Source organism: Drosophila virilis, chromosome 2 (assembly GCF_030788295.1).
Source record: "Drosophila virilis strain 15010-1051.87 chromosome 2, Dvir_AGI_RSII-ME, whole genome shotgun sequence".
Taxonomy (NCBI): domain Eukaryota; kingdom Metazoa; phylum Arthropoda; class Insecta; order Diptera; family Drosophilidae; genus Drosophila; species Drosophila virilis.
Window position 1 is genome coordinate 11,236,643 of NC_091544.1, and position 12,701 is coordinate 11,249,343.

Sequence of the window (12,701 nt, forward strand, 5' to 3'; positions counted from 1 at the left end):
TTTTGTGCCCAGTTGGATTACAAAGCCAATTCTCTGCTGGCCAAAAAAAAAAGAGTAGCAAAACTTAAATTTGGCACAAACATAATTTTCAGTTTGTCGACTGACATTTCCGTGTCTCTGTGTATGTGTGTGTGCGAGAGTGTTTGTCTGTGTGCGTGTGTGTGTGTGTGTTTGTGTGTGTGTGGTAGGCACTGTTTATCCTGCTGCCGCACCTCACAATGCAGATAAATCTACGCGGCGCTCGCATTGTTTTATTTTCCACGTGGGAATCGACACAGAAACAGAAAAACTGCAACTGCCCAAAAATGTTGCAGTTATTTTGCATCGTTTTTGTTTTCCGTTTTCTGTTTCGTTTTATGTTTCGTATACGCCATGTTTATTTTGCCTGACTGTCCGTAATTGATTGTTCTTGTTGTTGCCGTGTCCTAAATGGATACGCCAATTGCGCTGCGACAGAAGTTTGTTGTTGGGCTTTTTGGGCTGTAGAGGGCGCTTATGGGTCCCGTTAGCAGTTAAGCTCAACAAGATTAAAGTTTAATTTGAAAATGTGCCAAAGCATTAAAAGTATCCAAACTGCATGAGCTCCGGCTAATGAAGTTGGCAAACTTCCTACCCTGAAGCTTTACCGCTCGTGTATAGAAATTTCGGTTGGAATACAATTTGCGTCTTTGTTGGACTTCATAGATAAAACCAGTTATGTACTCTTCTCGCATTTATCGATAACTTTTTACATTTAAATGGGCTTAGAAAATGCCTCAGCTCGAACCGGTTCTCTTAAGTTTTGTGTGATAAAAGTATTAAACAGATTATATTTGAAAATATTCAACAAGCTGTTGTTTTAATAAGCAACAAAGCACAAATTCTGATAAAACTTTATCAAGCGTCTTGCAAAAAAATAAAAAAATAAATAAAAACAAAAATCAACAAAAATACATCAAATGAAGTATATTGCGCATTCATTGAAATCTTTGCGCAAGTTCAAAAACCGCAGGCAATAAAAGCAAAAAAAAAAACAACAACAACAACAAAGCGAAAACCAAATAAAATGAATGCCTTTTTGCATGCTAATAACCAGACACAGAGAAAGAAGCCAACAATTTAAACAAAATCAAACAGAAACGATAAAGAAAAACAAAAGCAAAAACATAGAAGTGCACAGCTTGGACCTGAACATGCCCATGGATTTGGACATATGCAAAGAGTGCGCTGTGTGACATGTCTGCGATCTTTGGATTGCATTTGGTCTTTGGCATTGGCTTCCATAAGCAAAGCAGCCCCAAATTTGGGATGTGCCTGTACGTGCTGGGCGTCACAGCATCAACAATCTCGCCAGCAGCAGCAGCAGCAACAACAACAACAACAATGCCAAGCACTTCCATCCCAGCCAGCAGCAACAACAACAACACACACACACACACATACGAAGCGGCCTAACACAGCGCAAAATTTTTTTTGTCAAGGGTGAATGACCCAGAATCAAAATCCACAACGTTGTCGTTGCCTTTGCCGCTCGCTGGCTGGCTGGCTGGCTGGCTGGCTGACTGGCTGCCGCCTGCCCCTGTTCCTGCTCAGTGCCCCCAGTCAGGCTGTTGCCGCCGCCGACGCCTCCTGTTGCCGGCGTCGTCTTCTTGCGCAGCCCCCACGCTGCCGCGCTTGCCTCAACAATGTTGTGGCTCGGTCTCGAGCACTCGTATTTGGTTTCGGCTCCTCGGGCTGTTATGATTGCCGTTGCCAGACGATAACCCAAACCAACAGCAGCAGCAGCAGCAGCAACAGCAACAAAAACTGAAAAAAAAAAAAAAGAATTGCGAATTTAAACATTTTGCAGCATTGCACACGCGACTCTCGCGCGCGCTCTGCCAGACCGTCTGAGAGATACAGAGAGAAAGAGAGATATACAGGGCCGACCCACTCACAGATACAGATACAGATACGGATAGAAATGCCAGACTATGCTGGAGTTGATTTTGGCTTTTGTGCTGTGAAATATTATCGTGGCAAACGTACAGCGTTAATTGCATTACACACGCCCGACCCCCCCTATCAAGAGAATGTGCAGCACTCGCTAACAAAATTCGAGGGCTCGCTCCACGGCATCCGTTAGATACTTTCTTTCTTTGCACTGCGCACAGCCAGGCTTCATTGGACTTCCGTTGAAATGGCCGCTGCTGTTAGGCCAGGCAAGTGGCCGCCAAATCAATCTTCATTTGTTCAACTCGGCGTACAGCGCATCGCAGAGAGCCTGTCGGCATATATCAGCATTATGATTATGCCCCCTGGACACAGCAACAACATCAACGTAATTTGAGCAGCAACAAAAGCTCTGAAAGGCCAACAACTTCCACACACGCACACACACAAACACAACACTCGTAACACACAAAGCAGCAATTAAAATTGACCCAAGATCTTGTCGCACTGTGGAACCAATGCAGAACATTAGATATTTCAATTGAGCTTAAAGCTGCCCAAGAAAAGCTTTTTTACTGTTCATCGTCGCTCTAAGCGTTACAATTCGCAACGAGTTAAAGCTTTGCCTGAAATATGAAGTGGAAGTGGAAAATGGGTGGAAAAAAATAACTTGACCCGCTTAAAGCTGGATTATCTAGCCAATACCATCTCCTTCTTTCTATAATTTTTTTGAGTTGCAACTGCAGATTTTCGACCACTGTGCAAAGTTGTCGTCGTCGTCTCGTGGCCGGACGAAAACCTGAAACAGCCCGTGTCTCAGTCACCGTCTGGGCCTGTCACCTAATTTCCGTTTTAGAAAACATGTCCTCGGGCCAGCCAGCCGGCGGGCCACTTGAGAGTATCCGTTGGCTGACATGTGTCCTACCTTTGGCTCCTACGTCTGGCTGCACAACTAGCTTGAAGTCATTGCTAACTTCCATTTGACACGAAGACGGGTAGCAAATAGTTTTTGTAATTCAATTGTTGTCCTTGTCACATATGGCTATTGTCGTTGCTGCAGGTTCCTGACCAGCCGCAGGCCACAGTTTGCAACTGCAACACTTTGCTTATGGGCCCAGCCCCGAGGCATGCGAGCCGTTGTGCCTGGCTGACTTGTGCGCGCCCCCTTCAAGGACCTACGACAATAGCTAAAGTTGTCGAGCACGAGCCCAAAAGGAATGACCTGACGAGCAACAACAAGCTCTCGGGCCCGAACCCAGATCCGGGCCTGTGCTCGGTTACTGCAGCAGTTTCTACAAGCTCTGGCCCCTCATGCCCTCTGGCAGCGTCTAAATTACTTTTGTATTCCAAATGGGAAAAACCGTGCTCAATTCTCTAATTTTTCCTACACAGCATTTTTGTCATTTTCATGAATTCAAAGGGGAAACTAATATTTTATTTAGAATGAATTGGGCCAGGCTATTTATTCTAAGAACTATTTTCGTATTCAAATCCAGCAAGTTGATAGGCCATTAGAAATGCTTAAATTATACTTTTCAGTGGCACCAAATGGCAATTGAAGAGCAATTTAAAGAAATGAAATGTGCATTCAATCTGGAGTGCAATTATCTGCATCTTGTGGCCAGCAAATACTTTCCCAGGCTGAACTGGCATGTAATTTATGCGTATTAATTTCATAGCTGGCCTATCCCGCTTCCTGTCCGTCTGTCCGTTTGTCCGTCTCTTCTGCCTGGACACAATGGTTGCCGCCATGCCTTATTCAATCCTTGCGATTCGTTATGCATTGCAATACACAAAAGATATCGAAAAAGGATTCTCGCATATCGCACAAAGGCAATGCAAGCGCGGCGCGTCCGTTGCATTGCTCCTTGGCTCATTATTCGAGCATATAATGCCATTTTTGATATGTAAATAAATAACAAGGCTGACTGCCTGGCCGCGTTCTAATTGCCGCAAAGGACCTGCCCGGCCACGCTGAACCAAGCTGAAACTAAGGCTGTGCTGTGCTTTGCTCTGCTCTGCTCTGCTTTGCTTTGCTGGCTGGCAGGCATCCTGCCAAGCTGGACATGCAATTGCATTGCATTTGGCATTGTTTTTCAACTTCTCTGCTTTGCGCTTAGGGGTTGAGTTTCAAGTTCTCTGCAGCTACGGGGTTATCGCACGATTACAAAAGATTTCCTCTGGTCAACGGCGGCAAGGCACAACATGCTTATAAAATAAACAACAGAGCCATAATGCAAATTTAACAAATCCAAGAAGGAAACTTGCAGCGGAAGTTTGCGCGCACACATTTTCATCAGAAACTTGGGCCAGGAGCAGCTGAGCACGAGCTGGGGTGAGGGGGCCGGGGCATTGCCATCTGGATGCAGTTGCTAGACTCACGCACATTAACTTTTATCTATGAGATACTTTTGTATGTTTGCAGCTGGCAGCTGCAGGCAACAACTCGGCGGCAACTGGTGTCCGACTCTTGAGATATACATCACCCAAGTGCTAAGCTCTCACTCTACTCTGCTCTGCTCTGCTGCTCTACACTCGACGAAATCGAAGTCATATATCAGCGATATCCTGCATGCCAAAAGGATAATGTTGCTTAGAGCATCCCTTGGCTGTGCCCGCTTCTAGCTCATGTGCATGTTCGACCTTCGACGCTGTCATTGAACCCCAGCGAGGGAAACTGCATGGCCAGCGAGAGGGGGGCAAGGCAGAGAGCGTTGAGCTGTGAGAGGAAGCCATTGCACTTATTATTATGTACTCATTATGTGTTCATTATATGAACTTACCTACAAGTCCTGCGCTACTCTTCAGTTTTTTATTTTGTTTTAACTCACTCACACACACACATGCGCACGCACACGCACACCCTCACCCTCACCCTTACCCCAGCGACCGTACTGACCTATTCCTCTGAAAATGTTGTATGGGTTGGCTGGCAAACAGCAAAGAGTAAAAAGCACAAAGCGATTTTTTAAATTTACTCATGTGTAAACATATTTAAAGTTTATGCTCTTTGCCCCAAGCGGCCACTCGAGTCCTGCAGGAGGGGGGGAGTACACAGCAGCTGCTGCTGTGCACACATTTACAGGACTTTAAATTGACAAGCACATCATGTGTAATAGAAATAGAAGCAAGACCTGGCTTCAATCAATGTGGAAATCGAGGCTAATGAGCCAGCGCTAAAGCTAGACAGTTCAGATGAAGTATCCTCCTGATTACCGTTCCATTAGCTTGTGTTTGCATTGACTGTACCTTCCGCAGTTTTTGCCAGTTGAAAGCATTCGAAGTTTCAATCCTGATTCAATTTCAGCTAACCAAAATGCATTCTGGCGAAATGCAAGGCAGTGCAGTGCCTTTTGCTGCACTTTTGTCAGCCAGGCGGGCAAATATGATCCCTTGGCTTGAGATTATTGGCAATTGACTGCACTTTACTTCTTCGTGCTCATCTTCTGTGGCTGCCACCTTTACAAATTGTTTTAACACCTTGTTCAGGCCAAGGGAGGCATTCGAAAATTGAAAATCGATATTTGAGGGAAGGCTAAGGAATGGAGCAAAGCAACACCTTCAACAGAACCCTGAGCAGGGTGGAGGCATGTGAAGGGTATTGAATGTAATTAAAAGGAGTTGGATTACACGTGCTGCCAGCCTGGCAGACAGTCGGGGCTTGCTCTTCTGAAAGCAACAACAAATGCTTGGCATAAGAAACTCACAACGTCCGTGGAGCAGCAGCCAAGAGTTAGGAACCAGGGACAAAGTTCTCCTTTTCACTTAACACACAAGTGAAGTGAAGCAGCCAAGTCGAGCAGCGCTCTGGACGAGCACACGCTACGTCTGCGCGACGCAATCGTCCTCTTAAAATGCACTTTAAATGGCAGTTTCCGGTCGCACACACACACACACACATGCACTCACTCACAGACACTCGGCTTGCATAGAAATGTATAAGCATAATAAAAAACACAATGCGAAACGTTAAGTAAAAGCTAAAAGGAGTCGCGCTGTGCCAGGAGCAGCAATGCACCGCTTGGTACATACTGTACCCACACTCACACACACAGGCACACGTACACACACACATAAACGTGCTGTCATGTTCGCCATTAACTTTGTTCTCGTCCTTCTTCACATGAAGTTGCAGCAAAGCGCTTTTTATAGGCCTACCCCTTGCATTTCTGAGGTGTGCTTGTGTGTGTGTGTGTGTGCATGTGTTTGTGTTGCATGCAATGCAACCGCGTCTCATATGCTTAATGCAGTTTACATAGATTCTTGATTGCAAGATATTTAAATGAATTATTCTTTCTTAAGAAGGGGAAAATATGAATTTGAATTTTGAAACGGTTCACGGTGTGAACCAATGCAAATTCAGTTCACGGCGCGAACCAATGCAAATTGGTTCAATGAACTCGGGTATTTATTCGAGCCTTGCTGCGACTTATGCTACCACAGTTTCGAATTGAACATCTCAATGGGTTTACCTCTCGTAATTATATATAAAGATGTGTAGAAAATCAGCTTGGGCTAAATATTTATAAAACACCTTGGTTCATAGTGTGAACCAGCTCGCAGCCTTGTTTAGTTCATATTTAATGTTATGGACTTCCATCTATATTTATACCAATTTCTTTCTCAATTCTTTACTTGCAGTTGCACACAACATAGCACGGGAATCGTATCGGGCCTATAACAGTGAGATATACGCCTCACGGAACAGCTCCATGGGTCAACATGGCGGTGAGTGGAACCAATTCAATTAATTAATTCTGGGTGTGGCGTGCCTTCCCCTTCCGACTCCCGCTCTAGTTGGTGGCAAATTGTTTTTCCACGCACTTAAAAAGATGCCTGGCCAACCTGAAAACTTCAGTCGAGTCACTTTTGGCTCTCGACGTTGCGCAGGTTGCGGAAACGTTTTTGTTAGCCAGCCCGGCCGTCACATCCTGCACATCCTGTGTCTGCCCTGTAGGGGAGTAATGTAATATCTGGTGTTGCCGCTTGTCGGCGAGACACCTCAAGGACTTTTTGTGTGCCACAAATGGCGCGGCCAGGAGTTACGTTTAGAGACGGGGGGGGCACCCTCCCCTGCACCTACAGCAACTGCATAGAGCAACTGGCAGTTGTTCTTCATCATCAACTGGCTTTGCCATGCTGTTGCACACACATTGGTGTAGGTCCAGCCGGTTATACATATGCCACATGCCCACTTTGGCGCTGAGTGCGTTTACATAATGCACATATACACAAATGCATATAAATATATATATATATTATATATATATATGCACATGCATATGCAAAAAGTGTTCGCGCCTTTTGCCACATGCAGCACGTTGCGTTCGGCCCCTATGTGCTCCACGGCTGCCGCAAGCACCTCGACCTGTTCCGTTGCAACCAACGCGATGTCAGCACCTTTGGCTGCCTTTACAATTTCATGTTCTTCTTCTTTTTTTTTCGCGACTGCTGCCACTGCAGAATTAATGGGTTAAGTAAATAGCTACGTAATATGCTGCAGTGTGCCCGGGCAGGGTCTTCCGCTCATTGGCCAAAGGGGGGGAGGGTAGAATGTTAAGAAGTACCTCTCCTTGCGGCGCTTCACATGCGGCAACGTTTGTCTGCCAATGTCGCTTGCCTCCAGGGGGGGAGGAGCTGCCTTAAACGCTTTACGTGCAACGTGCAACGTGCAACGCGCAACGTGCAACGTGATAATGTCAATAGCTTCTTGTATGTATGCACAGACAAGATCTCAATCGTTGCCGAAGTGCTACTATAAAATGAAAATAAAATATTACCGGTTAAAACATTTATATTTGTTTAATGCAATTTTTATTAAATCAGAATTGCAATTGCGTCGGAATTTAAAGCCACCACCCTCATCGCGACTGATCCTCCGACCCGGTGCGAACCCAGAGTTGAACTCCTTTATATATTAACCCAAACCAAGACCCGAAGCGAAGCAAACATTTTTCAATTTTATGTTCACAATTTTGGGGAGACTCAACCAAAAAGGATGAATAGCTTCTAGTTAAGATCAAATTTCGTTATGCATTTTCTTAAAACAGGCAAATTCTATCGAAAAGCTGAAAATATTATAGCAATCCAGAACCTCAAGGCTGGAAGCTGGTTCGAATCTGCAACTCGCCACCGCTTGTTGCACCTATAAATGTAGGTAATTTATTGCCCATTGCAAAACGGCAAATGAAAACTCGCCATGCAGATTTAACTAGCAACCCCCTGCCCTCATGCGCTCCCCCCATTCTGCGCACATCTCTCCTGCGTTGCATGCCACACCATGTGCAAGCTGCAGTTGCAGTCGCTAAAGCTAACGGCTGCCGCAGAATGCTGCGTTAAGGGTTCGAGTTTTGCGTTTGTTGCACGCATCTGACGAAATGTAGGCCAAGTTAAAAATGATTTAATGCATTGATTGTGGCAGCTACGTCTGCAGCCTGCTGCCTGCAGCTGCAGCGCCTCGGGGCTTATGTGTGCCGATCGCAGCTGTGCCCTGCTTCTTATTTTCTTGCGGAATCTTTTCGATGGATCTGCAGTGCTTGAGATTTATGTGACCCACTGCGGCGTGCAACGTGGCGTATGCGCAATATTTTCGAACTGTGAATCAAGCACTCCCACATCCACACACACACCCGCACACCCGCACCCGCACACTGATGCAGCTTAGCGTTGAAAAGTTCGTTAAAAATAATTGCCAACCCTTGAGCATGCGAAAAGCTCCCTCTTTTCAGCTGCAATTGACGTCGCAGTTTTCCCGCTGTTGATTTCGGTGCTTGGCAACCGAAGTCTCTCCACAAGTGTCCGCCTAACACATCTAATTGGCTAAAAAATGGTATACTTTCTCGCTTAGAGAGAGTGTGTGTGTGGGAGAGAGGGAGCTCATCCTGGCTCCTGGCTCCTGGGACCGGGCCTGGCACAGGCAATCAAACAATACCATCAGCTGGCACACAACGGCGCCTTTGTATTTTAACACCTTCATCCAATTTCATTTTTGTTGCCCCTATTGTTGTTGTTGTTGTTGTTGTTGCTGTGCCACATATTCGACGCTGATCCTTGGCTTCGCCTGCTGTCAGTTTCGCCCTGGCTTAATTTATGGACTTTGGGCCATTTGCTCTTGCGCATCATTTTTTGAAAAAAGTGACGACAAAACATTCCACAATATGACAAAAACAACAAAAACTAAAAAAAAACTTAGAAGAATGCAAAATCCCTTTTAGCAAAATCAAAAAAAAAAAAAAACTTTATATGAAGTAAAAAAAAAAAAAACGCCATCAACAATTTAGATAAATTTTCCCACCAGCCATGGGCACATAAAAACAAAGAATCACCACCACCCCATACCCATACGAGGGGTGCTCCGGCTTTGGTCAGGGCTCTGCTGTGCAAGCTGGTGCCGAGGGCTGCTCTCTGGGTGCTGGGCCACATCCGCTATGCCAGTTACCTCGGCACAATAATCACACTCTATGCACGATATCAAATGATAAACTCCAAGAAGCGCACAGATTCCCGAGTCCAGTATGACTGCAGCTTGCCTGAAGTTGATCCCTGGCCCTGACCATGCCGCCGCTGCCGCCGCCTCGTTCGCCTTGCAACAGCCTCCTTTTCATGGATGTGTGTGCACAACGGCTCAGTGACGGCGGCGCATCCTTCAGGTACAACTTACTCATATATCACAAAAGGATATCGCGCTCTGTGTGTGCTTTTCTGCTTAGCTTTTTCCTCGTTTTTTCTTCAATTTTTTTCCTTTCTTGTCTTGTCTGGTCAGCGGCTCCTGCTCTGCTCGAAGGTGACACCGTGGCGCACACACAATGGCCATAGATGGTATTTGCCTATAAGAAAAAAAAAAAAACGAATATACATTAAAACACGCGTTTGAAAAAAGTTCAGACCGTATGAACCAGTCGCAAAAAAATCAAAATCAACTCGTAAAAAACGCAATTTTATTTGTTGGTCTGCATTAAAAATGCAAATATCCTTCCACTTCTCTATCCCCGCCGATCTTCCACTTCCTGTACTCCTAAGATTTTGGGTAAACAACATTTGCAACGGCCAGCGAACCTAGTTGAACTTGGCTCAGCAGCTCCCATCTCATATTGATTCCAGGTTCGATTCTGGGCTCGAATGAGAAAACCAAATATAAGTGCATCTAAAAAGAGCTAACCCATACCCTGTATAAATATGAATCCAGAATAAGCAATTGCAACTTTCCTTTTATTATAACGCATACTTTAATAGTAGAAATGATTTTCTGATATTTATCATTTTAATTTTATATTTATATCTAGCTATTTAGCTATTCATATCAGAAATAGTTCAAAATGAATGTGAATAAAAAAGTTTCTTAATTGAGAAAATTCAAATATTTTTTCTGCATATTTAAATTTATATTTTGATTAATTTTGTAAAAAAAAAAAAGTATATAAATTAATATTTAAATTTAAATTATTATTAAAATCGTTCTTTAACCGTTTAGAAAAATTATCCTCGCCAAATTTGTATCATCGTTTCTGAATACTCTATAAATTGTATAGTGCTCAATCTAATAGCCCATTTTGGTTCATATAGTCCATAGGACCTGTTCCATTCTTTTCACGAACCACACACATTTTTTCCATACTCTGCAAATTTTTCACAAGACATTAAAACTTAATCGCGTATCTCTGGAGTGCTAAAGAGCTGCCAAGACAACAACCACCACTACCAGCAGCAGAGCAGCAGCAGAGCACCAGCAGGAGCAGAAGCAGGAGCAGGAGCGAGGAGCTGAAATTATCATCAGTGCTCAATAAGTTTTGGTCACTGGACAATGTCCATCCTTTTGTGTCCGTCGTTGCCGAGAGGTTCAGGTACATTCGAGTACCTCTACCTACATTCATTTGAATGGAGACAAGTCCCTGCGTCCTTTTCGTGCTCGCGACGATCTTCAGTCCGATCCTTTGTGTGGCCAAGTGCGCCGCTGTCTGCGTCGCTGCCCCTGATGTGCTGTTGTTGTTGCCGGTGGTGGTGGTGCTGCTGCCGCTGCCTCTGTTATCTGGGGAAAGAAACGAAAAGCATGCAGAAAAAGTTTTATTATGCGAGCGTCGAGCGAATCGGCAGCAGAAAAATGCGATTTTTTTTTTGATATAAAAATATTTGGAACGGACTACGGCTGCCATGTGTGGAAGGGTAGAGAGAGTGCGGCAGGGGCACCACCACCACCACCACCACCACCGCCGGCGCATGGGGTAAGATTAGGGCCTGAACTGCGGCTCTGCGGCTGCGCGGCTGCGCTTTCTGCCTGCCGCTCGCAAAGAAGTGTTGGATGTCATCTTATTATTTTGAGACCACGCAGCAGCAGCGGTAGCATTGATGATGACCATGCGCCGCTGACCAGCCGCAGCAGCTAGAGGGGCAGTAGAGGGCTCGGGCATGGACCTGGTCAGCCAGCGATCCCGGTCCCCCCGGTCAGTTGTTGTAAAAGCCTCGCACAAAACTGTGGGAATAAAAACAGGATTCAATGCCGCAGTTTTTAGCAAAAATTGCGTTATCGCCGCAATTGTTGTTGCCGGACTTTAGTTTTGATGATGCCACCGATTTTTTGATGATGCTGCTCAACATTCAGCATCATCTGGCCGCGTTATCCTCGCCCATGTCCTTCCTCCTTATTTGCAGTTTCATCTTGCTTTTTTACTGTTGCGCTTTGCTTGCCAATTCGCCTACTCTCTGACCCGTCCCCAGAAGCGAGAGGAAATCGAAAGCAAAATTCGAAATAATCTACTTTGTTTTAACAAAAATTGGTTTATGACTCAAAAATGAGTCAATTTTCACTGAAATCTTCAGAAAAATATATGTATGTATATACAAGCATGCACATTGTTATCGAAAGCTCTGAATAGCTGATAAGCTGCCTCGGACTAAAAAGAAAAGCAAGCACAGCGCCAGTTGGCATGCCACATAATCGCATTAACAGTCAAGGATCTATAAGTTCCAGCTAATTGGATGATCTCATTGATGGCACTCGCGCAGTTAAGCTTTTAAGCTGCCATAACGGTCAACGCACCTGCTGCACGCACTCAAATTGAGTTGGCAAAAGGCAAAAGCTCATAGAGAGTGCGCATAGATGGAGAACAAAAAAGAGATGGCAGATCTTATCGGCGCATCTAGATGCTAGATACGTTTGTCAGTCAGGGGCAGACTTGAAGTTAATTAAACTTGGACGCTAGCAAAAAGCGAACGCGATCATAAAAAAGAACACGGATTGCGATTGCCCGAAGCAGAAGAATTGCAGTTAATTGAAATGTTCCGCAGTCGGCGGCGCATAGCGACAAAAAACGCAGCGAACGCGGCAGCGGGCGACAAAAGTGAGGGGTCAAGCTGAGCTACAACAAAATTATATATATATGTATATGTATATGCATGCATAAATATGTATCTATGCGTGTGAGTGCGTGTGTGTGTGTGTGTGAGTGTAGGTATGTTCGAATAAAAAATGCCAATAGACTATTGCAAAAAAATGTGCTACCAACGGCTAGAGATGCCCAGAGAGCAAGCATTGCCAGAGACGCTCTCCCTCTCTTGCTATCGCTCTGAGAACTGCAGACAGAGCGCGAGCTTCGAGCTACAAAATGTTTGACTACAAAACGTCTGCGGCTACGTTGTCTGGGTGGTTGCTAGCTGAGTAACTGCGCTGCCTGGCAGCGTGTGCAAAAACTACAAAAAGCACACAGACGACGACGTCGACTTTGTATGGGTATGCATGTGTGTGTGCGTGAGAGAGAGAGAGATTGCATGCAATGCATACCAATACTAATGCAGCA

At 45.0% G+C, this 12,701-nt stretch overlaps 1 protein-coding gene across 2 annotated transcripts in view; it reads left to right on the top strand.

Moving 5' to 3' along the window:
- Positions 1-12,701, top strand: part of Syp (synaptotagmin binding cytoplasmic RNA interacting protein) — a 51,156-nt gene that overhangs the window by 6,456 nt on the left and 31,999 nt on the right. Inside the window, exon 2 of one of the 2 annotated variants that reach the window (XM_015171518.3) lies at positions 6,553-6,639. The exons of the other annotated variant lie outside the window; for it this stretch is intronic. Coding sequence (XP_015027004.1) covers positions 6,553-6,639 — 87 coding nt within the window. The remainder of the gene's footprint in view (positions 1-6,552; positions 6,640-12,701) is intronic. 2 annotated transcript variants of the gene reach the window in all.